Consider the following 27606-nt stretch of genomic DNA (forward strand, 5'->3'; position numbering starts at 1 on the left):
ACCATTGACTGTGATATACCATCTGGATCGGACGGCTGTGTCCAGTGTAACCGCGTGAATCGTCTTCCACACCAACTTCCAATTAACCTGAGGGCTTTTGGTCTCCACAATGTTTGGTGGGCGCCTCTGCTGTAGGACATGATATATATCCCGCGCCGACGCCTGTTTCGTCGGTGGTACTGCTATACGGACATAGCTGTGTTCAATGTTAAAGTTCCCGAAGTAGTAGAAGAGTGGGGGTATGTCTTGCGTCGTAAGTGGGGGCATAAGGGAGGGCGGAGCTAAGGACTCCAACAGCAAACCTGTCAAACTTTCCGTGTGGTGGCGCCACAGCTTGATGTGTGAGCTGACATACAGGGCCACAGCTCTGTCGTGGACATGGACTAGACCAAGACCTCCTCTTTCTGGGGGAATGGTCAGTCACTCATAACTGACTTTGAAGAGCATGCCTGTACTGACGTAGGCTCCGAATGCCGCTAATAGACGTCGAGCCATCAGTAACGGTATTGGAAGAACACGCGGTATGTGTGGAAGGCGCGATGCGAGTTAAACATTGACGAAGTGTGTCCTTTGGAGAATGTCGAGGGTGCGCAGACGAAGGTTGAAGATCTGGACCCGAATTTGTTGTAATAAGCGGCGGTAGTTAAGTGCCGCAGTGCGCCGTATGTCGTCGTGAAACTCTATTCCGAGGCATTTGATAGTGCCACGAAGCTGTAGGGGTTCGACACAGGCTGGGGTCAACCCGTCTCCTATGGCCATGGCGACCGATTTGGCGACTTGAGACAGAATCCGGGTGGCATGTTTCAGTATTCAACTACTGAGCATTCTTGGCGAGATCTTTCTTTTTTTAAAATCCAGAAGAAGGACCGAATCTAATAACTCATGTTAGTGGTGAAATTAATGACTGTGAAAACGTTGGTTAATTTGGGTCGGGTTTGTACAGATTTCTGACTGATGTGCGCGTGAAATGTGTGTATGAATCGTGAACGTGAAGGAAATAGACAATAATTCAAATGTGGACTGAATAGTACTTTTCCTTTGGTTATCAAGGACAAAATAAACATTATTATGTGGAAATTTCGGACATTATTTTTCAGAAGCCAATCCATTTTTTTACTGCCCGATAAAATTGGATGACAGTATTTCTACAGAACTTTCCTTCATAACTAGAGATGCGCGGCCTCAGTAATTGCAGATATTAGGTGGTGTTTTTTATCAAAGCTTCTTTTACATCATCTTGTAAGTATCTACACAGCCGAGTGGAGGGACACTGAGCAGACGCCGTTCTGAGGTAGGTGAATTTTTATTTGCAGCCTGCACAGTGAAAACGACCGATAGAGACACGAGAAAATAAACCGCGACCCGTCGCAATGGCAATTAAAAATGTTTCTCATGTTCCTCATAAGCAAGCATTAAATTTTCAGATAAACCAAATGCCTAGTCCCCTACAATGACGCCCAGCATCGGTACTCCATTGTTTGATGAGAGGATTTTCCCCGATATTCGCAAGTTATTTTTCAGGCAAAATTAAATGCTTAAAACTAGATGAGTCACTATATTTTCCGTATGCTCTAACAACTACTGTATGTCAGTGAACTTACAGTCAGCATGAAATAAAGTAAATGAAAGACGGAAAAATAATTTTTATAATTACAGTAAAGTCGACCTGAATAACGTGGCTTTGCCTTTGTTATGAGGAAACAGGCAGAACGTATTCGTTGTCCATCTGACTCGAGTGATCAGTCACAACTTCTCGTCAGGTGGGTACTCAACATTGCGGCTGCTTTACCAAGGCTGCCTATAGTCTGATTAAACTTACTTGATAGTTGATACTTCTCTTGCTGAAGCTAGTTATCTCCAATCAGAGCGCTCAACTTCACATCCGAACCGTTCGCCGTTGCCAAACTGCCACAGCTCGTCAGCTCGCTCCCAGTTCCTTATCCGGCTTCTTTCTTGGTGTTGGATCCCGAATCTTGGGTTGTTGTTGTTGTGGTCTTCAGTCCTCGGACTGGTTTGACGCAGCTCTCAATGCTATTCTATCCTGTGCAAGTTGCTTCCTCTCCCAGTACGTATTGCGGCCTACATTCTTCTGAATCTGCTTAATGTATTCATCTCTTGGCCTCCTTCTACGATTTTTACCCTTCACGCTGCCCTCCAATACTAAATTGGTGATCCCTTGATGCCTCAGAACATGTACTACCAACCGATCCCTTCTTCTAGTCAAGTTGTGCCACAAACTCCTCCCCAATGCTATTCAATACCTCCTCATTAGGTATGTGATCTACCAAGCTTATCTTCAGCTTTCTTCTGTAGCACCACATTTCGAAAGCTTATATTCCCTTCTTGTCCGAACTATTTATCGTCCATGTTTCAGTTCCACACATGGCTACACTCCATACTAATACTCTCAGAAACGACTTCCTGACACTTAAATCTGTACTCGATGTTAACAAATTTCTCTTCTTCAGAAACGCTTTCCTTGCCATTGCCAGTCTACATTTTATATCCTCTCTACTTCGACCATTATCAGTTATTTTGGTCCCCATATAGCAAAACCCCTTTACTGCTTTAAGTGTCTCATTCCCTAATCTAATTCCCTCAGCATTACACGAGCTAACTCGACTACATTCCATTTTCCTCGTTTTGCTTTTGTTGATGATCATCTTATATCCTCCTTTCAAGACACTGTCCATTCCGTTCAACTGCTCTTCCACGTCCTTTGCTGTCTGACAGAATTACAATGTCATCGGCGAAACTGAAAGTTTTTATATCTTCTCCATGGATTTTAATACCTATTCCGAATTTTTCTTTTGTTTCCTTTACTGCTTGCTCAATATACAGATTCAATAACATCGGGGAGGGGCTACAACCCTGTCTCACTCTCTTCCCAACCACTGCTTCCCTTTCATGCCCCTCGACTCTTATAACTGCCATCTGGTTTGTGTGCAAATTTTAAGTAGCCTTTCGCTCCCTTTATTTTACCCCTGCCACCTTCAGAATTTGAAAGAGAGTATTCCAGTCAACGTTGTCAAAAGCTTTCTCTAAGTCTACAAATACTAGAAACGTAGGTTGACCTTTTCTTAATCTAGCTTCTAAGATAAGTCGTAGGGTCAGTATTGCCTCACTTGTTCAAATATTTCTACGGAATCCAAACTGATCTTCCCCGAAGTCGGCTTCTACCAGTTTTTCCATTCGTCTGTAAAGAATTCGCGTTAGTATTTTGGCACTTTTATTTCATATTTCACCGTACATAATAACAACATAATAAACACACACACACACACACACACACACACACACACATAACGATGCTAATGCAATAGAAACGTTTCACACACAGCACTACCTAAATACTACTGGATAGATTCACACAAGACGCGATTCAGCTTCACATATGCGGTTATCGTAAGCACAGACATCGGTTTATATTAGATAAGCATCACTCGAGATGGTGTGAAACCGATTTTGTGGACACTACAGTTGATCATTGCGAATCTCTTCAAATGCCATAATATTGTTTTCATTTCGAAATCTAATCAAGAGTCTGATTATCATTTTATTCAATTAATTGGTTTAAAAGTAATTCTTTCTTATTTCTGTTTTTTTTTTATTTGCTCTTATTTTTCTGCCTACTTTCTTTTCTCGTCTGCCTTTCTCGTCTATAAGCTGCAATCGAGTGCAAACGAGGACTGCTCGTATCTTGGTAACGCGGCAGCTCGTGTGGCCAGTGAGAGGATACTTTCAGGTAACCAATGACAGCGAGAAATTACAGTTTGCTTTAAGCGCTGAAACTGAACTTTTTCTGTCCTGAATTTGCTCCAATAAATTATCTTTAACAAGTATAAACAAAGCTAAGGCGATTTTAGTTCTACTGCAGATTGTTGAGTACCGCTTTCTCGGATACATTCCACATCACGAGGTTGTGGTTAGCTTAGGGTGCGAGTTTAAATTCAGGGCTACAAAACGCATCTCCTGTTGTAGTTCAGTCACTCCTCATTAAAATCAGCTGTCGAGAAATCATCTCGTATTTCCGACATAGCTCGCGGCGGGCATTTCCAACTTTACTGCGCGTTACACATTGACAGCATCCGTGAAGTGAGATGCCGTGTTTGCGTATTATCTGTAACCGAGTGATAACCGGCGTCGATGTGGCAATACGGTAGCTGCAAGTGACTGACGTCAGCTATCAAGTACGACGTAGCCCTTTAACGCCAAGCATTTATTGTTTGTGCACAGCGGTGCTCCTCTCACATCCTAAGAGACTTATACAGCCAATCTGAGGGGGATCTATATTTCAACACGTAATCCAAAATAAGGTGCAACTTGACTTAGTGTTGAGTGATTGTTGTAGCCGAAAGACCCAGTAAGTAACAGGGGAAATCGTAGAACCAATGGTGGATCGAACCGAATCCTAAAGCTCTAGTTTTGTAGTCTGCAATTTAAGCCACTGAGCCACAAAGGCACATTTCTAGACATACCATTAATAAGTTATTTATCACACACAAACTGTTCTGATCCAAGGGAACAAATATAAATTCTGTAAAGTAAGTAAATAAAGAAAATGCGGTTGCATTATATGTCATTAGTTATTTAAGTTGCAAATAATTTGTTGACGAATAAATTCGTTTGAATGAACTATTAATTCGAATGATTATCCAGATAGGAATTCATTCGAATGATACCCTTCTCTTCCGACCACTATACCATACGTTTCCTTTCTCTTTCGGTTTAAGAGAGAGTCTCCATTCCTTCCAAGCTAATTATGTAAGTGTAGAGCAGATATGGCTCAAATTCAAAGGTACAGTATCGACAGCAATAGGTAGATTCATACCGCATAAGTTAATAAGAAACGGGACTGATTCACCATGCTACACAAAACACGTCAGAACACTGTTGCAGAAGCAACGAAGAAAGCATGCCAAATTCATAAGAACTCAAAATCCCCAACACTCGCGAAGTTTAACGGAAGCTCGAAATTTAGTGCGGACGTCAGAGCGAGATACTTTTAATAGTCTCCACAATTACACATTGTCTGGTCGTATGTAAAGTACACCAGCGGCAAAAAAACAGAAAATACCGTCACTGCGTGACAGCGATGGAAATGTTACCGATGACGGTGCCAATAAAGCGGAGTTACTAAATACAGTTTTCCGCAATTCCTTCACGAAACAAGACGAAGTAAATATTCCAGAATTCGAAACCAGAACAGCTGTTAGCATGAGTGACATAAAAGTAGATGTCTTAGGTGTTACGAAACAACTCAAATCACTTAAGACAGGCAAATCTTTCGTTCCAGATGGTATACCAGTCAGGTTCATTTCAGAGTATGCAGACACAATAGCGCCTTTCTTAGCAATCATATACAACCGCTCACTTGAAAAGGTCTGTTACTAAAGACTGGAAAGTAACACAGGTCACATCAATATTCAAGAAAGGAAGTAGGAGTAACCCATTGAATTACAGATCCTTATCACTGACCTCAATTTGCAGTAGGATTCTGGAGCATATACTGTACTCGAACACTTTGAATCAGCTTGAAGAAAATGAGTTACTGATACAGAACCAACACGGATCAGAAAATATCGTTCTTATTCCCAAGAGATCTCAGATTGATTCCATACTCCTAGATTTCCAGAAAGCTTTTGATAACGTTCCTCACAAGCGACTATTAATAAAATTGCGTGCATATGGAGTATCGTTTCAATTCTGTGACTGGATTCGTGATTTCCTCTCAGAGAAGTCACAGTTCGTAGTGATAGACGGTAAATCATCGAGAAGAACAGAAGTGATACCCAGCATTCCGCAAGGTAGTGTCATAGGCCCTCAGTTGTTTGTGATTTATATAAATGATCTAGGTGATAATCTGAGCAGCCCCCTTAGATTGATTGCATATGACGCTGTAATTTACCGTCTAGTAAAATCATCAGACGATCAATTCCAATTACAAAATGATCTAGAGAGAATTTCTGTATGGTGCGAAAAGTGGCAATTGGCACTAAACAAAGGAAAGTGCGAGGTCATTCACATGGGTACTAAAAGAAATTCGTTAACTTTTGGGTATACGATAAACCGCACAAATGTAAGGGCTGTCAATTAGACTGAATACCTAGGAATTACAATTACGAGCAACTTAAATTGGAACTACCACACAGATAATATTTTAGGGAAGGCGAAACAAACACTGCGCTTTGTTGTCAGAACACTAAAGCGACAGCCTACATCACATTTGTCTGTCCTGTGCTGGAATATTGCTGTGCGGTATGGGATCCTTACCAGGTAGGATTGACGGAGGACATCGAAAAAGTGCAAAGAAGGGCAGCTCGTTTCGTGTTATCGCGCAACAGGGGTGAGAGTGTCAATGATATTATACGCGAGTTGGTGTGCCAGCCACTGAAACAAAGGCGGTTTTCCTTGCGGGGAGATCTATTTACGAAATTGCAATCACCAATTTTCTCTTTCGAATGCGAAAATATTTTGTTGACACCCACCTACGCAGGGAGAAATGATCATCATAATAAAATAAGAGAAATCTGAGCTTTAACGGAAAGATTTAGGTGTTCCTTTTTCCCACGCGCCATTTTGAGTGGAATTGTAGGGAAGTAGTATGAAAATGGTTCGATGAACCCTCTGCCAGACACTTAAGTGTAAATTGCAGAGTAACCAAGTAGATGTAGATGTAGATGTAGATGTAGATGTTGATGTTGATGTTACGAACTATAATGAGTCCTGTTAGTTCATTTGCTCGATTTACTCACGAAAGCCGACAGCGTAACTGGATTAAAGGTTTATTGTTAATTACACACCTGACAGTTATAATCTGTTGACACACCCCTCAACATAAATTTTTAATTTGTTCTCTTCAAAATGCGTCTCAGTGTCAGTGCAGTTTTAGCAGCTGACTGAAAGCGACCATTATTTAATCAGCTATACTTTCAATCAAATATATATTTCCACAGCTAAAATAACGACCTTCAGAAACATTAAGTATGTTCAAAAATTCAAATGGCTCCACGCACTATGGGACTTAATGTCTGAGGTCATCCTAGACTTAGAACTACTTAAACCTAACTAACCTAAGGACGTCACACACATCCATGCCCGAGGCAGAATTCGAACCTGCGACCGTAGGTTCATTTTCGTTATACTGTGTCCACACATGCCCCACACACTTTGTCGATAGAGAACGTGAAAAATCGGCGGTTAAAAATAAATTATAATTCAAATGCATTCGTTTGCTTGCCGGTCCTATTAGTGACACTACGTTGTGAAGAATCTGCGTAGGTAGTGCCTCTGTTTCCTTACACACGTGGCAGGGCCACGCGTCTGTTGCCCATCACTTGGCGAGTGACCACTGCGTGATACCGACTGACTGAACTACCAACCGCGTGACTCCGCGTGTGCGTACATAGCGAGTAACAACAAACGGTACTCACGTGGATTCACCACACGGCTGGAGTGCTCTAATGAAGGTATCTTGCTATTTCTTGCTGCCATAGTTGAACTCCGTCCAAATAAACTAGAAAGGCAACCGTACCGACTGGCCGCCATCTCTTCCTTAGCCAATAGGCGTCCTTGCATGCACGTGGTCAGCACATCACTCTTGCGGTTGTTGTCAGTTTTCATGACCGGAGCCACTATTTCCCAGTCAAGTAGCTCCTCTAACGGCCTCATGAGGGATGAGTGCACCCCCTTTCCAACGCCGCTCTGCAGACCTACACGGTCACCCATACAAGTGCTCGCTAAGCCTGACAGTGCTTAACTTCGGCGATTCGACGGGAACCGATGTTAACACAGCGGCAAGGCGGTTGGCCTTACGTGTTTGTTCTTAATGAGTGCAAGTGTGTTGTGCAAATTTCTCTGTACGAGGGAAAGTAATCACCAGTCCCACATATTGCAGACTCTGTAGTGCTGCATATTTCCAGCTATGGCACGGATTGGCATTAGTAGAAGGAGATATAACAAGCACTAACATGTGAGTATTTGCATAGCAGGTTCCTTTAATGACTTCAGTCAGTAGTCTTGTGTTCTGTCAGAACAAAATCTAAGCAGAATCAGCGTAATGCAATTTATCATTAAATCATTACTCATTATATATATATATATATATATATATATATATATATATATATATATATATATATATATACTCCTGGAAATTGAAATAAGAACACCGTGAATTCATTGTCCCAGGAAGGGGAAACTTTATTGACACATTCCTGGGGTCAGATACATCACATGATCACACTGACAGAACCACAGGCACATAGACACAGGCAACAGAGCATGCACAATGTCGGCACTAGTACAGTGTATCCACCTTTCGCAGCAATGCAGGCTGCTATTCTCCCATGGAGACGATCGTAGAGATGCTGGATGTAGTCCTGTGGAACAGCTTGCCATGCCATTTCCACCTGGCGCCTCAGTTGGACCAGCGTTCGTGCTGGACGTGCAGACCGCGTGAGACGACGCTTCATCCAGTCCCAAACATGCTCAATGGGGGACAGATCCGGAGATCTTGCTGGCCAGGGTAGTTGACGTACACCTTCTAGAGCACGTTGGGTGGCACGGGATACATGCGGACGTGCATTGTCCTGTTGGAACAGCAAGTTCCCTTGCCGGTCTAGGAATGGTAGAACGATGGGTTCGATGACGGTTTGGATGTACCGTGCACTATTCAGTGTCCCCTCAACGATCACCAGTGGTGTACGGCCAGTGTAGGAGATCGCTCCCCACATCATGATGCCGGGTGTTGGCCCTGTGTGCCTCGGTCGTATGCAGTCCTGATTGTGGCGCTCACCTGCACGGCGCCAAACACGCATACGACCATCATTGGCACCAAGGCAGAAGCGACTCTCATCGCTGAAGACGACACGTCTCCATTCGTCCCTCCATTCACGCCTGTCGCGACACCACTGGAGGCGGGCTGCACGATGTTGGGGCGTGAGCGGAAGACGGCCTAACGGTGTGCGGGACCGTAGCTCAGCTTCATGGAGACGGTTGCGAATGGTCCTCGCCGATACCCCAGGAGCAACAGTGTCCCTAATTTGCTGGGAAGTGGCGGTGCGGTCCCCTACGGCACTGCGTAGGATCCTACGGTCTTGGCGTGCATCCGTGCGTCGCTGCGGTCCGGTCCCAGGTCGACGGGCACGTGCACCTTCCGCCGACCACTGGCGACAACATCGATGTACTGTGGAGACCTCACGCCCCACGTGTTGAGCAATTCGGCGGTACGTCCACCCGGCCTCCCGCATGCCCACTATACGCCCTCGCTCAAAGTCCGTCAACTGCACATACGGTTCACGTCCACGCTGTCGCGGCATGCTACCAGTGTTAAAGACTGCGATGGAGCTCCGTATGCCACGGCAAACTGGCTGACACTGACGGCGGCGGTGCACAAATGCTGCGCAGCTAGCGCCATTCGACGGCCAACACCGCGGTTTCTGGTGTGTCCGCTGTGCCGTGCGTGTGATCATTGCTTGTACAGCCTCTCGCAGTGTCCGGAGCAAGTATGGTGGGTCTGACACACCGGTGTCAATGTGTTCTTTTTTCCATTTCCAGGAGTGTATATATATATGTGTGTGTGTGTGTGTGTGTGTGTGTGTGTATATTGTAGGATAATGGTGGAGGTAGAATGCATTTGGCTAGGTAAAATGGTCTGTATTTCTCAGTAACCCTAGTTTATCTGAGGAAAAGGATTGGCACGTGAACACTGTTGTGCCCTGAACGTGAAGCAACGACCATAGACAATAGGACGCGGCTGTAAACATCAGACCTTACAGTCCACAAGACATGTGGAATCATGCTGATCGAAGGGAAATGTGTTATCTAAAGTAAATGTCATACACGCCTCTCTTAGTAGAAAATATGTTTCGATTGAGCGTAGTGTCACCAAATATGACACCTTCCTTTCTAAAAATAATTTGGGTGAGTGGTTTGGAAATAAAAGCTTTCCAATGAGATACAATGTACACTCAGTACACAGTTTGTTAGAGCCATAGGAGAAAGCAGACAGTTCTGCAGTCGAATCCTGGTTAAATATCCTTGACCGAGCGAGGCGGCCCAGTGGTTTGCGCACTGGACTCGCATTCGGGAGGACGACGGTTCAAACCCGCTGCGTCCGGCCGTCCTGATTTAGGTTTTCCGTTATTTCCGTAAATCGTTCCAGGCAAATGCCAGGATTGTTCCCTTAGAAGGACACGGCCGACTTCCTTCCTCATCCTTCCCTAATCTGATTGGACTGATGATCTAGGTGTTTGGTCCCCTCTCCCAAAATCAACAAACCAGCCAAATTTCCTTAGACCTATAGGGTGATATTTCTGTTATAGGTCTGTGGTTGATCATCTTTCTTTGAGTGATGTAGCTTCTAGCTGTTGTGCGAAAAACTGCTGACAAATGACACTTCACCATGTTGCTGAAACAGCTGTAAACAATCTGATAAAAAAAATGCACTGTCATACACATCCTTCTTGTTTATCTTCCATAAAGCTTGAACACTTAAATAAACCAACTTTGAGATCACAAACAGAATACTCATTACTTTATTGTGGATATATTTCTGAGTGTTAACAGTTAAGAAAATCGTGATTCTATGCTTGTTGTTGTGTTCTGAACCTGTAACAGTAATATAATTTAGCTGTGGTTCAAATAAATGATTCAGTTGAAAATAAAAGCAACTGTAAAGCATCTGCCCACAGCCTGTAGATGGAATGCCAGATCCTTTTGCCGCAAAAGGATAACTGGGAATGTTGGAGGCAGTCTTGAGGATGGAATTGAGGTTAAAGGAAAAGTAATCCAAAAACGATACAGAGTATCCGAGTTGTGTAGGGCTAAAACCTGACGATCGGCCAACCATCCCACAGCACATAATAGTCCTATGCTTTCCCAGCACAGACAGTTGGCGAGTCTCTGCAGTGTCGTGACAGACTTGGGTGTGTGCGACGTAATATAATGTCCTGAAAGCTCCATTTGAGTATCACTGCGCAATCTCACGTTTGTGGATAAAAACGTGGCCTAGCGGCTGTTGTTAGAACCTATATTTTCCATGTTCTGTAGTGCCGTTGGAAGACATTTCAGGATATGTGTTTCTATTCTTTTTTTTTTTTTTTTTTTTTGTTCCTTAAGGCACACTCTAAATCTCATTAAAATTTGCCAGTATTGTTTTGTAACTTCCTGTGTACTGAATTGCAACAGTCTGATCGAAAATGCTTTGTTTTTCAGGAAAATGATATTCGTTTCAACATCCTTTGTTTCTCCAAGTGTCCTATCACCTAAATATCACGAAATTGTTTCGTTAACTTCCGGCTGCAGTGAATAAACAAACTAACTATAGTTTGAACTGCTGTTGATAGAAAATGGCTCAAATGGCTCTGAGCACTATGGGATTCAACATCGGAGGTCATCAGTCCCCTAGACTTAGAACTACTTAAACCTAACTAACCTAAGGACATCACACACAGCCATGCCCGAGGCAGGATTCGAACCTGCGACCGTAGCAGCAGCACGGTTCCGAACTGAAGCGCCTAGAACCGCTCGGCTACAACGGCCGGATAGAAAACACTGTATCACTATTTTAGTATCTATTTTTACAAAATGCTTAATTACATTCCACGTTATTAAACCAAAAAAAATTTTCACTTCAAAACCGTGGAAGATTCAGCTACGCACTAACATTGTATAGTTCTTATCTACACTGTGTCTCAAAACTACCACCTAATATAAGAATAAATGACTTTTTCGAGATGTAAAATTAAGTCATCGTCTGTGGAACTACCACTAATATAAAATATTCGTTGACTTTTTTATACGAAATCTTTGAGGAACTATGCTTCCTTGGAAACAAATAATGTGTAATTACTACTCGGAACGCAATCGAGCACTGGGAGCTTCTTATGAGCTAATACAATTTTTTGAAATTATGCAAAAAATTGTGCCTTTAAGCAATCAGTTACCAACTAACAAATTCTCCGAATCGCTTTCCAGTGTTCTATTGGTGCCATTGCCCACCTAAAATGGTGGTAACCTTATACACTCCTGGAAATTGAAATAAGAACACCGTGAATTCATTGTCCCAGGAAGGGGAAACTTTATTGACACATTCCTGGGGTCAGATACATCACATGATCACACTGACAGAACCACAGGCAACAGAGCATGCACAATGTCGGCACTAGTACAGTGTATATCCACCTTTCGCAGCAATGCAGGCTGCTATTCTCCCATGGAGACGATCGTAGAGATGCTGGATGTAGTCCTGTGGAACGGCTTGCCATGCCATTTCCACCTGGCGCCTCAGTTGGACCAGCGTTCGTGCTGGACGTGCAGACCGCGTGAGACGACGCTTCATCCAGTCCCAAACATGCTCAATGGGGGACAGATCCGGAGATCTTGCTGGCCAGGGTAGTTGACTTACACCTTCTAGAGCACGTTGGCTGGCACGGGATACATGCGGACGTGCATTGTCCTGTTGGAACAGCAAGTACCCTTGCCGGTCTAGGAATGGTAGAACGAGGGGTTCGATGACGGTTTGGATGTACCGTGCACTATTCAGTGTCCCCTCGACGATCACCAGTGGTGTACGGCCAGTGTAGGAGATCGCTCCCCACACCATGATGCCGGGTGTTGGCCCTGTGTGCCTCGGTCGTATGCAGTCCTGATTGTGGCGCTCACCAGCACGGCGCCAAACACGCATAGGACCATCATTGGCACCAAGGCAGAAGCGACTCTCATCGCTGAAGACGACACGTCTCCATTCGTCCCTCCATTCACGCCTGTCGCGACACCACTGGAGGCGGGCTGCACGATGTTGGGGCGTGAGCGGAAGACGGCCTAACGGTGCGCCGGACCGTAGCCCAGCTTCATGGAGACGGTTGCGAATGGTCCTCGCCGATACCCCAGGAGCAACAGTGTCTCTAATTTACTGGGAAGTGGCGGTGCGGTCCCCTACGGCACTGCGTAGGATCCTACGGTCTTGGCGTGCATCCGTGCGTCGCTGCGGTCCGGTCCCAGGTCGACGGGCACGTGCACCTTCCGCCGACCACTGGCGACAACATCGATGTACTGTGGAGACCTCACGCCCCACGTGTTGAGCAATTCGGCGGTACGTCCACCCGGCCTCCCGCATGCCCACTATACGCCCTCGCTCAAAGTCCGTCAACTGCACATACGGTTCACGTCCACGCTGTCGCGGCATGCTACCAGTGTTAAAGACTGTGATGGAGCTCCGTATGCCACGGCAAACTGGCTGACACTGACGGCGGCGGTGCACAAATGCTGCGCAGCTAGCGCCATTCGACGGCCAACACCGCGGTTCCTGGTGTGTCCGCTGTGCCGTGCGTGTGATCATTGCTTGTACAGCCCTCTCGCAGTGTCCGGAGCAAGTATGGTGGGTCTGACACACCGGCGTCAATGTGTTCTTTTTTCCATTTCCAGGAGTGTATTTATAATCACCCACTGTATAAAGTCAACGGCGTTCTTTTAGTAAAGTACGAATGGTGTGACGTACATGCCGGAAAGCGATCATGAAACTAAAACCATCATACCAACTTCCAAATCACACGTAGTTCGTAATGCATTCATTATATTACATCAATGACTACTTGATTGAGTTACAGATAATTTAATGTAGTGTACGTAATTACCATGAATTACTGTTCCATTCTCATTTCTCACTGTTGCATGAATTATTAGCAGGGCGATACGGAAGTATTTTCACCAAATTCAACAGCCATCAGCATCTTTAATTGAATTTTTTAATTAACTCGTTGGAATCTTTCAGTTTATTCAACCAAAGCACAGTTAACCACAAAAGAGGCTTTTTTTTTGCACGCAGTAACTGTTGTGACCTACTGCATAGCTGATTCGTAATAAATACTGAATTGTAACCAAAGTAATCTTCTCTGTCTTTGATTGAATAGCAGAAGAGCTGATAATTGTGTTGCTCTGTACAGATTTCTAGGTCAGTTTGCCCAAGCCTTGTTCATTTGTCAGGAGATACAATAAGAGCACTGTGACCCATTGTCTAGCACGACGAAATCTTCATTTAACTGCTGGTATCGAAAAGTTGCATGTAATTTTCTTTCATGATAATTTTTTTGGTACCGTTTTACGTGTATCCCTGGTTACATAAATATTTCGGCCAGAGCTATACATTGTAACAAAAATTTGTGCAAACAGCGTTATCCAGTTCTTCCAAATACGTACTTTACATTTCTATTTGATATTAGTTTTCGTCATTTAAAATGGAGTGCGCCGTGATCCCGTGCTATACAATAAAGTAACTGTTGATCGTAGGCGATCTAGTTAGTCGACAAGTAAATAAAAATATCTTAGGAACTCAAACCGTTAGGTTACAGTCACCTAACAAGAGTTGCTGGTGTTTCAGATGAAACTGTCCGTCGCGAAGACGTCCACTTCAGTGACATTCATTAATACTTCTGTTTTCTCCTAGCAGTAAATAACTTCGATATACTGGAAAGAGAAATTACAGACCGTGATCCATCGCCATTGACCTCTCCAGATCTCTCACGATTTTATGTTCACTTGATAGGTTCTCATGTCTTCATTATTCTTGCGTTATAAACAATAACGCACAGCTAGGTATTTTTTCACCCTGAATGATACGAAAGTCTTTCGTTTTAAATCTAAATGCAGCACTTGTATTTTCCTGGAACTAAATGCATTACTTAAGGCGCAACGTCTCACGCCAGTAGGAGTATAAGAGGCAAAATACACAGGAATGGTGAAGAATACTAGGAGTACGAAGTGATTCATTATCCAATCCTCATCGTACAATCCTCTTATGTTTTTCGTTGGTAACCTGTCTTACTACAGGTGTCTAAGGGACACTCTGTACATTCCCCTTACCTGTGAATCTCACCACTTCTGAAAGTGATAGGGTTTTTTCTTTATCTCTCTCCATTTCTGCACTCTGCCTTTCGATGAATCTTCGCTTCAGGCATTTTGTTCGCAACATACGTCCAATTCAAGATTATTCCCTCATTCTTATCGTTTCCACTACTTTTCTTTTCTCTCCTATTGTTGGAAGTAATCCTTCGTTTCTCATCCTGTCAGCTCATTTCATGCTGAGCGTTTTTCTCCACTAACATTTCAAAATTATTCAAGTATTTCTCTTCTTTTTTTACTGTCTTTGATTCGCTGCCCTATAATACCGAACGGATAGTTTGAAAAATCTCTTTTTACGTGATTCTGAATCATTTTGCGGTCAACAAACCTTTCATCTCTCCAGTTGCCCTTTTGAGATACAAAGCCTATTTCATCGACACAGTTTCCATTCCCTCTCATCAAAGTTCCTGCGTACGCTTATTTGTAACAAGTTCTTTCCCTTAAATGACACTATGGTTTAACCATGATGTTAACGGATTATAATCACCGTGTTCTTTTATTTATGCTATCCTCTTTCACGACTCTCTCTCTCTCTCTCTCTCTCTCTCTCTCTGTCATTAACCATAGTTATTTCTTTCAATTCTATCAACATTGCTTGATAATATACCGACATAATTGTTTTTACAAATTACCCTCATACAGTCATGTATTTTACTTTTCCAGCCTTCAGAGACACTGTGAATAAGTATATGTAATGATACGTTAGGTAAAACCTTCCGAAAATATGTTGAATTAACAAACAGAGTATAGGAGCCATAGTTATGTCGGTAATTTTAAAAGTTTATTTTTTTCCTAAGGAAACAAATATTTTATAGTGCTGCCGTCTGATAACGTAACCCACATTTGAAATGCTCACAAGTATTAATTTTGTAAATGATATCCTGTATAACTAACAACGTAATGGCTTCGTATCTCTTTTGAAGCAATAACACTTTTGTATTTTTAGAAGTCTGCCAGCTTTGTATTTGAAATCGTTTGAGTTGTTGTGTCTTGTGTTTACAAAATGTGTTATAGATCGAAAAGAGTATGTATGTACATAAATGTGTTTACTCACACTGTGCTTACAAAACCATGTATCTACCACTGAAAACAGTGAGTTATCCTTCTATTTGTGTTATTTTTGTAAACTTAAGTTCACAATGTCCCCATTTTTAATATACCATTGTAATGTTACCAGGACTAGAATTAAGCTAAATCTGAAAATTAATCTATGTAGACTGTGAAAGCGGCTGAAGTTAAGCACCCAGGGCTCGAAATGCATTGTGTATTGAAATAAAATCAGGATTATGACTGAAGACGGTTGTTCTTTATTTTGAGAAAGTAATATGTACATTCACGGAAGAAAGACTTGTAGAAACGGATAAAATTAAAATACTGGCATCATTTCATTGTGATGCTGGAAAGAAACATTTTTCACTTAAAGAGTTGGTGTTTCATCTCTTGATTTTCCTACATAAGTATCGAAAAAACTTGGTGGCAAACAACAACCTTGTCCAAAATCTCTTCCATGGCCCATCTAGACTGTTTCCTCACAATCAGTCCTAACTACCGCTGTTTGTCTCGAGCGTAGTTCCTTTATCAGACTTTTGTACTTCCAGTCTGCACCAGCATATTTTAATGTTTTCAGAAAGATACCACAGTCAATTCTTTAATAGGGTACAACGTACGGTTAAAACATATGCAGCCGTTCATCAGTCAGATATCAGGTGTTATGGCAACTGCTGCAGTTCGCAGGGGACATAATATTTACGTACCGTATATATTCCATCTTTCATTAATCAGGGATGTAAAATACAGTATGTGACAGGTTCCTAACCAAATTTAAAATCAAATCTGAAATTATTTTGCCTGCACAGTTTCCTCTTATCTATAAAGGATTATCCAATTAACACTGAAAGCATTTGTTGTGTAATAGGCCGATGTGTTTACTGTTTTGGTTAAATGTTTGTCTCACTTGGCACTTTAGTAGTGACAAATACTAATATTTTGATTTTATTATTAAATCTCAGCCATTGTGCTACTTTGAAACCCGTAAATGGCCGGCATATAACATAAAAATAAAAAATATACACTGAACTAGAAAACTGATTCTTACGACATCGTAAATGTAATCTGTGGTTTCATTGTAATTCTGTCAGAGACAGGCGCGGAGGAGGAGCAGATTACTGTTTAACGTCCCGTCGACAACGAGGTCATTAAAGACTGGCAAGCTCGGATTAGGGAAGGATTGGGAAGGAAATAGGTCGTGCACTTTCAAAGGAAGCATCCTGGCATTTGCCTGAAACGATTTAGGGAAATCACGGGAAACCTAAATCAGGATGGCCGGAGACGGATTTGAACCGTAGTCCTCCAGAATGCGAGTCCAGTGGGCTAACTATTGCGCCACCCCGCTCGGTCAGAGACAACAATGGACTTGGAAAGGCAGTTGAATGGAATGGACAGTGGTTTGAAAGATACGGAATGCACGTCACCACAAAACAAGGTTTTTGGAATGTAGTTATATTAAATCAGGTGACGGTGTGAATTAGATTAGGAAACGAGACATTTAAAGTAGTAATGTAATGTCCAAACGATACAGATTATAACTTTTTTTTACTATTACCTAACTATGTATTTCTTGTATTTTTTGATATTGATAATGGCTAGTTACTAGCTGAAATCTAGATTCCCTTTAATAAGGCTTGGAAGGAAAGGACGACTGACTGCCACGCTCCATCACTTTGAAAGACGTATCACAATCGTTTAGTGCATTCCACAATTCTAATGGAAGGTAACTTGATGGTTTAAAGTAGTAGATGAATTGGCTGTTTGGGCAGCAAAATAGCTGATGATGGTGAAGTGGGATATAAAATGCAGGCTGGTATTAGCAAAAAAAAGCGTTTCTGAAGTAGAGAAATTTTTTAACATCGAATATTGATTTAAGTGTTAGGAAGACTTTTCTGAAAGCATCTGAATATAGTGTAGCCATGTATGGAAGTGAAACATGGACGACGAGCTGATTAGACAAGAAGAGAACCTTCTGAAATGTGGTGCTACAGAAGAATGCTGGAGGTTTGATGGGTTAACATTTAATTTATGAGGAGGTACTGAATATAATTTTGGCAAAAAGAAATTTTTTTCACTAGCTGACTACAAGAGGGATTCGGTTGATAGAACGCACTAGGAGTGGCCTCGCGGTTTGAGGCGCCATGTCACTGACTGCTTGGCACCTCGATGATGAGCCTCGTACAGGATACAGCAAAACAGAGAGCTGCATCAAACCAATCTTCGGACTGAAGACTCCAGCAACAACATGATCTGTGAGGGGCGCAGTCTTGAAGCACTTGCGGCTTGCGTTATGAATCGAAGTATAGAATGATTCAGATTCTGATAGACCTTCTTTTCGGTCTCGTGGAAAGTATCCGAAGCAATTGCCGATTGTTCTTAACTGTACATCATAGGTTCATTGTGACGATATATCTGAAAACACTGGGGAATAACCATTCTTCCAGGCTTATTCTCACAACGCAGCTTTGGTTAACAATTATCTCCTTTTTTCCCCCTTTTTCATTCATCTTTGATTTTTAGCTTTCTCCTGTGTTCTTTGTCTTAATATGCAAGTAAATAATCGTCTTACACTCTCTACGATCATATGGTGTTTTAAGGACACACAGCCATCTTAATAAAAGTAACAAAACAGTACAGAATTGTTGCTTAATAGTTGTCTGGCATCGTATTTTTTTCTGAATAATCATGCCGTTGCGCACTTTTGTACCTACCATCTTATCAGATTGATTTCTGCAGTCATACTAATGTGTGACTTCTTCTGAATAATGATTTTTTACTCCCTTTTTAGCACCTTCATATACAATTCCTTATTCGCTTACCTCCTTAGAATATACATTTCCAAAAACCTCTGGTTTCTTCTTTTCCGTTTTTCTACTTCCCCTGCTTTCACTACAGAGTTTTCATGGTTATCTTATTGTTTATTCGTTATGCCCAGTCATAGAGCGTTCCTTAACTTGTTAACTTGGCTTGACGGCTTCCTTTTCTTCTACGTTTCCCAAAGTCATGAATTTGCTGTGTTTTTCTTGTGCTCCACTGTCCACAGTTTTCCAATGGCTGTTTTAACTTTGTCTGCGAATGTGTGGTTTGCTACTAGGATTCCAAAGGGTTTGCGTTCTCTGTTGGTGTATTCTGAGGTACTGATTTCATGAAAGTCCTCCTTCATTATTTCTAACAGAATGGTTTTTACCTCTTTATTATTATTCATTTTATTAAGTAGCATTTTTTAATCTAGTGACCTCCATTCTCCAGATGTGACCATATAACGTCAAGCGTTTTCTATGTAATGCATCAGTGAACTTGTTTATTGCTTTGTATAGGTTTACATTTTTCCTTTTCATTGATATGTTTGTCGTGTTGGGACTACAAATTAGTTCTCAGGAATATAGTGCTTCAGCCAAGACAGCTGTCTAATAATGCCGAAGTTTCGCATTATGGGATCTCTCTCATTTATTTTAGTGATACTGTGATATGTTACATACTTAATGGAGCTTGGTGGCATTTTCTAAATTCGCTCTAGTGTTGTGTCCCGATTTTAGCACTCCGTCTTCAGGCCACGAGTGGCCTACCGGGACCATCCGACCGCCGTGTCATGCTCAGAGGAGGATGCGGATAGGAGGGGCGTGGGGTCAGCACACCGCTCTCCCGGTCGTTATGATGTTATTCTTGACGGAAGCCGCTACTATTCGGTCGAGTAACTCCTCAATTGGCATCGCGACCCTGAGTGCACGCCGAAAAACGGCAAAAGCGCATGGCGGCCCGGATGGTCACCCATCCAAGTGCCGACCACGCCCGACAGCGCATAACTTCGGTGATCTCACGGGAACCGCCACTGCGGCAAGGCCGTTGCCCCGTTGTGTTCCGATGGTAAAACGATTAAAGAAGACATGTATGAAAGTTTCCAAAATTTCGCTTTTTGGTAGGAATGTTCTGATGTGTTTACCTCAATTTTCCATCTTTTCGTTTGATTTTTGGAAGCCTATCTTTGATGCTATCTCGTGTTCCTTCTGTATGGTGTATTTAGTTTTCTCACTAGATTTAGTGAGGACAGCAAGACCGTCGGTAAAATTTGCGTACGTCACTTTGATTCTCTGTTCTGATGTTCGTAGCCCGAATTTCTTTTCACTATTCTCTGATGACTTCGTCCGACACAGTAGCAGTGAGAGGCCATGTCCTTGTCGAATTCCTGTACGTACTTCAAAAGGAGCAGATTTTTCGCCAAGAAACTTAACTTGAGATGATGCGTTCTGAGCCTTGGCGTCTCACTGCATATCGAACCTCGCCCTCTCCTTTGATCTTCGGAAGTCGGTTGTGACTCGATCGCCAAGTGGCTCTCTAAGGCGGACAGAGAAAGGGGGGTCGCTGGAGCCTAGCAAGTGTTCCGAGCAGTGGTCGTCGATTCGGCGTCGGCAGCACTTGCGGTGTGTTTTGGACTCTCGGGGAGCCTAGGCGCTTTGGGGCCGTGACGGCTGTTCCCGTGTGGACCTGGTTCACTCATCTACCAACTGGAGAATTTATGCTGTCAGACGTGGACTCTTGGAAATGCGTTAAGGTGATTTACCTGCGCTTACGTCACTTTATTTCAATATGCTTCCTGGCCTCTATATCTGTAGGTGTGGTTATCACGAAGTTGGTTTAAGTGCACTTCCCGGTGTTCTCCTAAAATCTGAATTCATGTTCATCATTTATTGCGCAGTTTGATTTCAACATCCGTTAAGTTCAGGGTGTTGCTGAATAGTAATTCAGGTTCTCCGCGCCAGGGTTTGAGTTATTTCACTGATATTGTTATCTTGACAATCTGTGCTCATTGTGGGTATTTGTTATTTAACCCTCTCTCAGTACTGGCATTTAGTCTGTTCCAGGCAGCACTGTGTATTACCGAGCAGAGGTCGTATTCGACAGCCTTGTTATTCCGCCAGTTATTTTCTAGGGAGTTTGGGGTGTAGCCTCTGCTCCGTATAAGCAATGACTGTAAGGCAGATATAAAACTAGATAATTTTTTAAGGAGTTTTATGACAAAATTTAATGTAGTTTCGACCCAACCATTTTGAATTTCCTTGGGTTGTTTGCACAATTTGGCTGTAGCCCCACATGCGTCTATAATATATATTTTGTACACTCTGTCGAAATTGTGTCACTTCATATACAAGATAAGCTATATTTGTTTTGTATTACCCTCAAACTCTTTGACACAGTTTTCGAGTGTTTGCTTTTATAGCTTGTGCTCTCCAAGCGGTCACCAAAGTTCATGTTAAAGAAAAAGGTTCTCATTTTCTATATTACCGTGCCTTCGGTATGTGTATTGAGATCGGTATATATTTTACAGTAGTTGTATTTTTATATTTAAGAAAGAAAGGTTCATATGTTAACGATTTCCTAAAAATGTTGATGGACGTCAAGATTTTCGCCTATGGTATTCACTAAGAGTGCTGCTAATACCAGTTATCCCGCATTGTTCAAAATTACTGTCAATAGCAGGGGTTGTGATCCCCATGATTTTTTGGCTCGAGTTCTTGCCTTTTATTGCCATTAACTTTTAACTTCTATGGGCGAATTATTATCAGCATGTTTGCGCCCCTTGGGTCTTGATATTTTTTGTAAATAAATTTTGGGAATTTTCCTTATTCGTTCGACCGTTTATTAATGGCTAAAACTGTCAGTAATTGGTTCAAGTGAAATGAAGTGTTTACTTACTGATCTCTTCCGCTGCCAATAAGGGTTTTGAAGAAAGGATTGTACCCCTGGATTTGAATCTTCATTCACCACTTATAGCACAGGTATTGTAAGGCTTTCAGATAGAAAAAAAGAACAATAATTTAATTTAAAGGAACTCCAAAATTTGTTTGGATGACCTCAACAGGTTGTTGAATTGTTGTTTTAAAATCGTAGGCTTTGATTGAGTTTAAAAAACCTTTACATTGCCATGCAAAGTTTATTGCTTGTTTTAATTCTGAAATCTTTTACGAATAAATCACATTCTATGCAATAAGTGGTGAATGACAATTCAAATCCAGGGGTCCAGGCCTTTCTTCAAAACCCTTATTGGCAGTTTTGAGGCGCCAAGGCTGCCACGGAACGGTGTCTTCGAAGGTCCAGCAAATTAGTTCTCAAGTCTTCCTCTCTACTCTTAGATGTTCTAAAATGTCCAAAACTGTTTGTCTGTCAACAGGGTCACACGTCTCCCGGAGACACACGTGTTGGTACTTCGACTTATCCATAATATTGCTTCCAGGCACCAAATCTGCATAGTATTCCATATACCTTTCCTGGAGCCTGATCTATTTGTTGTTCAGTTACGTTTAAGAGAGCTTGCATAGAACCTTGAATATGCAATAGATATATAATGGTTTTCTTCCAGTCCTATATAATCGTTTCAGTTTTCCATTTATATGCAGAGAATGCATGAATTATTTTTATGAGAACATATATTTTTAACATGTCTGCAATTATGCCGTCCTTCCCAGGTGCTTTGTTACTTTTTAGTGACTGAATTATGCCTCTGATTTCTTGAATTGCTGGAAGATGAGAATCTCGGTCTGGTATATGTCTTTCAAAATGGTTCAAATGGCTCTGAGCACTATGGGACATAACGTCTGAGGTCATCAGTCCCCTAGAACATAGAACTACTTAAACCTAATTAACCTAAGCACATCAAATACATCCATGTCTGAGGCAGGATTCGAACCTGCGACCGTAGCGGTCGCGCGTTTCGAGACTGAAGTACCTAGAACCCCTCGGCCACAGTGGCCGGCTATATGTCTTTGAAATTCACTTTTTCCACTGGGAAATACAGTTCCCTGCATTTTGTTTTTGTTTTCTGAACCCTTAACGTCTCTTCTCGTTCATCATTCTCACTCGAATTTATGCTTAGACGAGTGTCCATGTTACTTTAAGCACTTTATCTAAAATGATCAAGCTAGTTAATCCAATGGTTAAGACAATGGGAGAGCATTCTTGAGATATGGGGTTCATTCCCCTCTTGATCATCCGTCTACATCAGATTTAAGGTTTCCTAAGACTTCTTATCGCTGATATCGGGATGAGTTCTTTTAAAGTAACAGGGTCATGTTACATCCTGATTTAAAGTACCTGAATGCAGTCAAGATTTGGAACTACACATACGTGAATCAGAAATGATGTTAATACAATTCAGTACTCAAACTACACAGTGGAGTTAATATTCACTTTGCAGTCACACATGATTCTGGATACGATTCTTAACACACATTGTAGCAATACCAGTGAATGAGACTTGGTTACCAGCACGGAGCAGGCCATGGGCAGCTGCAGCAGCAGGAAGACGCGCGACTGCTGGTTGGTGGTCCAGCACAGGGTGTCCTCCAGCTCCAGGCGGGCTACGGCCCACGTCGCCACCACCACCATAGGCGCTCCTGGGAAAAATATCAGCAACAGTCTGTAATAAATCTTCTATACGTCATTCAAACATCGGAACTCCGAGAGAAGTAGAGGGAGGGCAGTGCAGAGATATTTGGACCAATTACACCTATCCTACGATTTGCTTTAACACTCATTGACATTGACTACATCTTCGTTTCCCTAATAGGGACTCATCATTTTGCAGATCAGTCCCAAATAATGAAATTGGCTTAATAATTTCATTATTCTTGGGAGTCACGGTGTTGTATAATCGCTTAACTCTCAGGCTACGAAAATTTTTTTTGTTTCATTGAGTAGCACTTGGGTCATGATGACCCCACGCAATTTTCACAGGATAAATTCGCGCTGTTTTAAGGAACTAAAATTAAAACATACATTACAGCTGTTCGTTGTAACACTTATCATTCAGTTCTTATAGATGTTAAATCCAAGAAACAAAAAAGAAAAACCAAAAAAAATAAACTGGGGCCTACTGACCCACTGATATTCAGTGGAAAGAAAACATAAGTAAATTGTAATTTTTAACAAATATGAAACTGAGCAAAACATGACTGGGTAAATATGACTCAGAGGAAGAAAGTGACATATTTTAAAAATAACAGCTTTGTAAATACGGAAGAAATACGGGGTGTTCAAAAAGTCTCTCCGCAGTGCCGTATGATTGTTAGCCGCGCGTGCCGAATGCCGCAGTGAGTATACCGAAATAAACACAGTGAAATACAAGATATTAATTTATTGAATATTCATTTTTACTTACAAATTTTCACATTCAATGTTGCAAGTGTCCCCCCTGTTGTTGAATACACAATTCAATTAGTCTAATCATGTTTCCAAACACAAGCTGTAACATTTCTTCTGCAACAGAAGCAGTGAAAGAGGATATTGCAGTTTTCTGTTCATCGATGGATTTTGGATGGTTTTTATGGACAGTTGCTTTCGCTGCACCCCAGAAGAAAAAGTCAGGTGATGTTAGGTCAGGCGATCGTGGAGGCCAACGTCCCTGTGAAATTATGCGATCATCAAAAACATCAGCAAGCAGTGACATTGAAACGCGAGCTGTATGCGCGGTTGCACCATCTTGTTAAAAAATAACTGTTCAGTATTTCACTTAACACAACTTCTCCTATGAACGGTACAGAATATCAATGCAGTATCGTTGTGCGTTTATTGTTTCGTTTGAAAAGATGGGACTCACAATCCGACGTCTGGAACTTGTAATCAAAACTCGTATTTTCACAGATTGAAGTGGTTCCTCATGAGAACACAATGGATTTGCGGTACTCCACATACGAGAATTTTGCGAGTTCATGTACCAGGATAAATCAAACCACGCCTCATCAGTGAAAAACGTTTCATTAAGAATACCCCTTCCATTTTGTTGAACGAAATTTTTGAACCATTGACAATAATGCAGTCTCTTCCCATGATCATTATCTTTCAGTTCTTGCGCGACTCTGACATTTTATGGGAAACGTTCTAATTTTTTCCTTACAGCTGTGTGGGCCGTTCCGACACTAACATCGATTTCCTGGGCAAGTTTCCTTACTGATTTGTTCGGACTCATGGACATTTTATCGGAAATATCGAGTAGTTTATCCTCAGACAAAATGCTAGGATGACCACTTCTCGGTGCATCTGTCACTCAACCAGCGGTTCGAAATTTGTTAACCAAATCTCGCACAGTATCGCGATGTGGAGTGTTGTCTCCGTTGTTCGACTAAAAACACGTTCTTCAATGGTTAGCATTTTCACAGTAACAAAAATGAAACAAACGAACAAAGGAACTAAACTTAAACGTTCACGTCAACACGTAATGAGACACACAGACGATACTCCTGACGCTGGCTGAGATAAACGAAAACAGTGGAATGTTGGGAGAGTCCACTTGAAGGGAAGTAACCCAGGCAGGCGAACAATCATACGGCACGCGCGGCTAGCAATCATACGGCATTGCGGAGAGACTTTTTGAACACTCCGTACATTTCCAATGTTCTCATGCAGTCATATAGACCAGTGGTACTAGGCATTTCACTGTCCTTTTATTTTCTTTTGGAAACTATTGCAATTTCGGCTGTAAGTCATTCAGAATTATCCTGTAGTAATGGCATGCAGTCCGACTGATATAGTATGATAACGATTCAGTGAAAAATGGCTGTAGAGTCGAGTTTGCTGTAGTTCCCAAAAGTAAATAAATGAGAAGTGAAATTACGACACATTTATTATTAGGCAGTCAAATTGCCAATTAATGCAACGTTTGTCTCCATATTGTGCTATTACACAGTGGGCTGTCTTGCCTTAAAACAATAGAATGTCGTTATCGTGGTTCATAAGCATAAGTCTGCTTACACGGAACGTTTCCTCCTCGCTCGATTAAGGACGCTTGCTTTTGGAGTTAACACCCTAACAAATACACTACTGGCCATTAAAATTGCTACACCAAGAAGAAATGCAGATCATAAACGGGTATTCATAGGAGAAACATATTATACTAGAACTGACATGTGATTACATTTGCACGCCATTTAGGTGCATAGATCTTGAGAAATCAGTACCCAGAACAACCACCTCTGGGCGTAATAACGGCCTTGATACGCCTGGGCGCTGAGTCAAACAGAGCTTGGATGGCGTGTACAGGTACAGCTGCCCATGCAGCTTCAACACGATACCACACTTCATCAAGAGTAGTGACTGGCGTATTGTGACGAGCCAGTTGCTAGGCCACCATTGACCAGAGGTTTTCATTTGGTCAGAGATCTGGAGAATGTGCTGGCCAGGGCAGCAGTCGAACATTTTCTGTATCCAGAAAGTCCCGTACAGGACTTGCAACATGCGGTCGTGCATTATCCTGAATGTAGGGTTACGGAGGAATCGAATGAAGGGTAGAGCCACGGGTCGTAACACATCTCAAATGTAACGTCCACTGTTCAAAGTGCCATCAATGCGAACAAGAGGTGACCGAGACGTGTAGCCAATGGCACCCCATATCAACAAGCCGGGTGATACGCCAGTATGGCGATGACGAATGCACGCTTCCAATGTGCGTTCACCGCGATGTCGTCAAACACGGATGCGACCATCATGATGTTGTAAACAGAACCTGGATTCATCCGTAAAAACGACGTTTTGCCATTCGTGCTCCTAGGTTCGTTGTTGAGTACACGATGGCAGGAGCTCCTGTATGTAATGCAGCGTCAAGGGTAACCGCAGCCATGGTCTCCGAGCTGATAGTCCATGCTGCTGCAAACGTCGTCGAACTGTTCGTGCAGATGGTTGTTGTCTTGCAAACGTCCGCAGCTGTTAACTTAGGGATCGAGACGTGGCTGCACGAACCGTTACAGCCATGCTGATAAGATGCCTGTCATCTCGACTGCTAGTGATACGAGGCCGTTGGGATCCAGCACGGTGTTCCGTATTACCCTCCTGACCCCACCGCTTCCATATTCTGCTAACAGTCATTGGATCTCGACCATCGCGAGCAGAAATCACGCAATACGATAAACCGCAATCGCGATAGGCTACAATCCGACCTTTATCAAAGTCGGAAACGTGATGGTACGCATTTCTTCTCCTTACACGAGGCATCACAACAACGTTTCACCAGGCAACGCCGGTCAACTGCTTTTGTGTATGAGAAATCGGTTAGAAACTGTCCTCATGTCAGCATGTTGTAGCTGTCACCACCGGCGCCAACCTTGTGTGAATGCTCTGAAAAGCTAATCATTTGCATATCACAGCATCTTCTTCCTGTCGGTTAAATTTCGCGTCTGTAGCACGTCATCTTCGTGGTGTAGCAATTTTAATGGCCAGTAGTGTAGTTATGTAACTGGATCTCTAATTGGCGTAGGATCTTATCAAATTCTTAAGGGCGGAGAGCGTCCGGCTGAAGTTGGTGGCACAATCAGGCTTGTGCAGTGATACGCTGTGCAGCACTTACCCCAGCCCAGAGCGACGTAGCTGGCGACGCGCCCGGCGTGGGCGGGCAGCGCGAACACCACCAGGTTGTGCAGGTAGAGGCCCTGCGCCAGGATCCACGAGAAGTTGGCCGCGATCGACAGCTGCCACAGGCTCGTCACCAGCTTGCAGCGCCAGTGCTGCGGCAGCACAACAACACGCGGCACTGCTCAGCCACAGGTAGCGCTTCACTGACGAGTCGTACACATCACTGGACGGCACGTAAAGTTGTGCTACTCCCTTTTCCTTGCTATGTCCCCTTCCTTTTATTATTGTAAAGTGAAACGTAAAGGGCAAAGTGAGACTGTACTA

At 42.6% G+C, this 27606-nt stretch overlaps 1 protein-coding gene across 1 annotated transcript in view; it reads right to left on the reverse strand.

The window, feature by feature from the left end:
- The window catches only part of LOC126456633 (secretin receptor-like), a 198241-nt gene that overhangs the window by 98128 nt on the left and 72507 nt on the right, over positions 1 to 27606 (reverse strand). The window contains exons 6-7 of the mRNA XM_050092377.1: positions 27278 to 27434; positions 23206 to 23336 (exon numbers count right to left, since the gene is read on the reverse strand). Coding sequence (XP_049948334.1) covers positions 23206 to 23336; positions 27278 to 27434 — 288 coding nt within the window. The remainder of the gene's footprint in view (positions 1 to 23205; positions 23337 to 27277; positions 27435 to 27606) is intronic.

The sequence above is a fragment of the Schistocerca serialis genome, chromosome 2, assembly GCF_023864345.2.
Source record: "Schistocerca serialis cubense isolate TAMUIC-IGC-003099 chromosome 2, iqSchSeri2.2, whole genome shotgun sequence".
Taxonomy (NCBI): Eukaryota; Metazoa; Arthropoda; class Insecta; order Orthoptera; family Acrididae; genus Schistocerca; species Schistocerca serialis.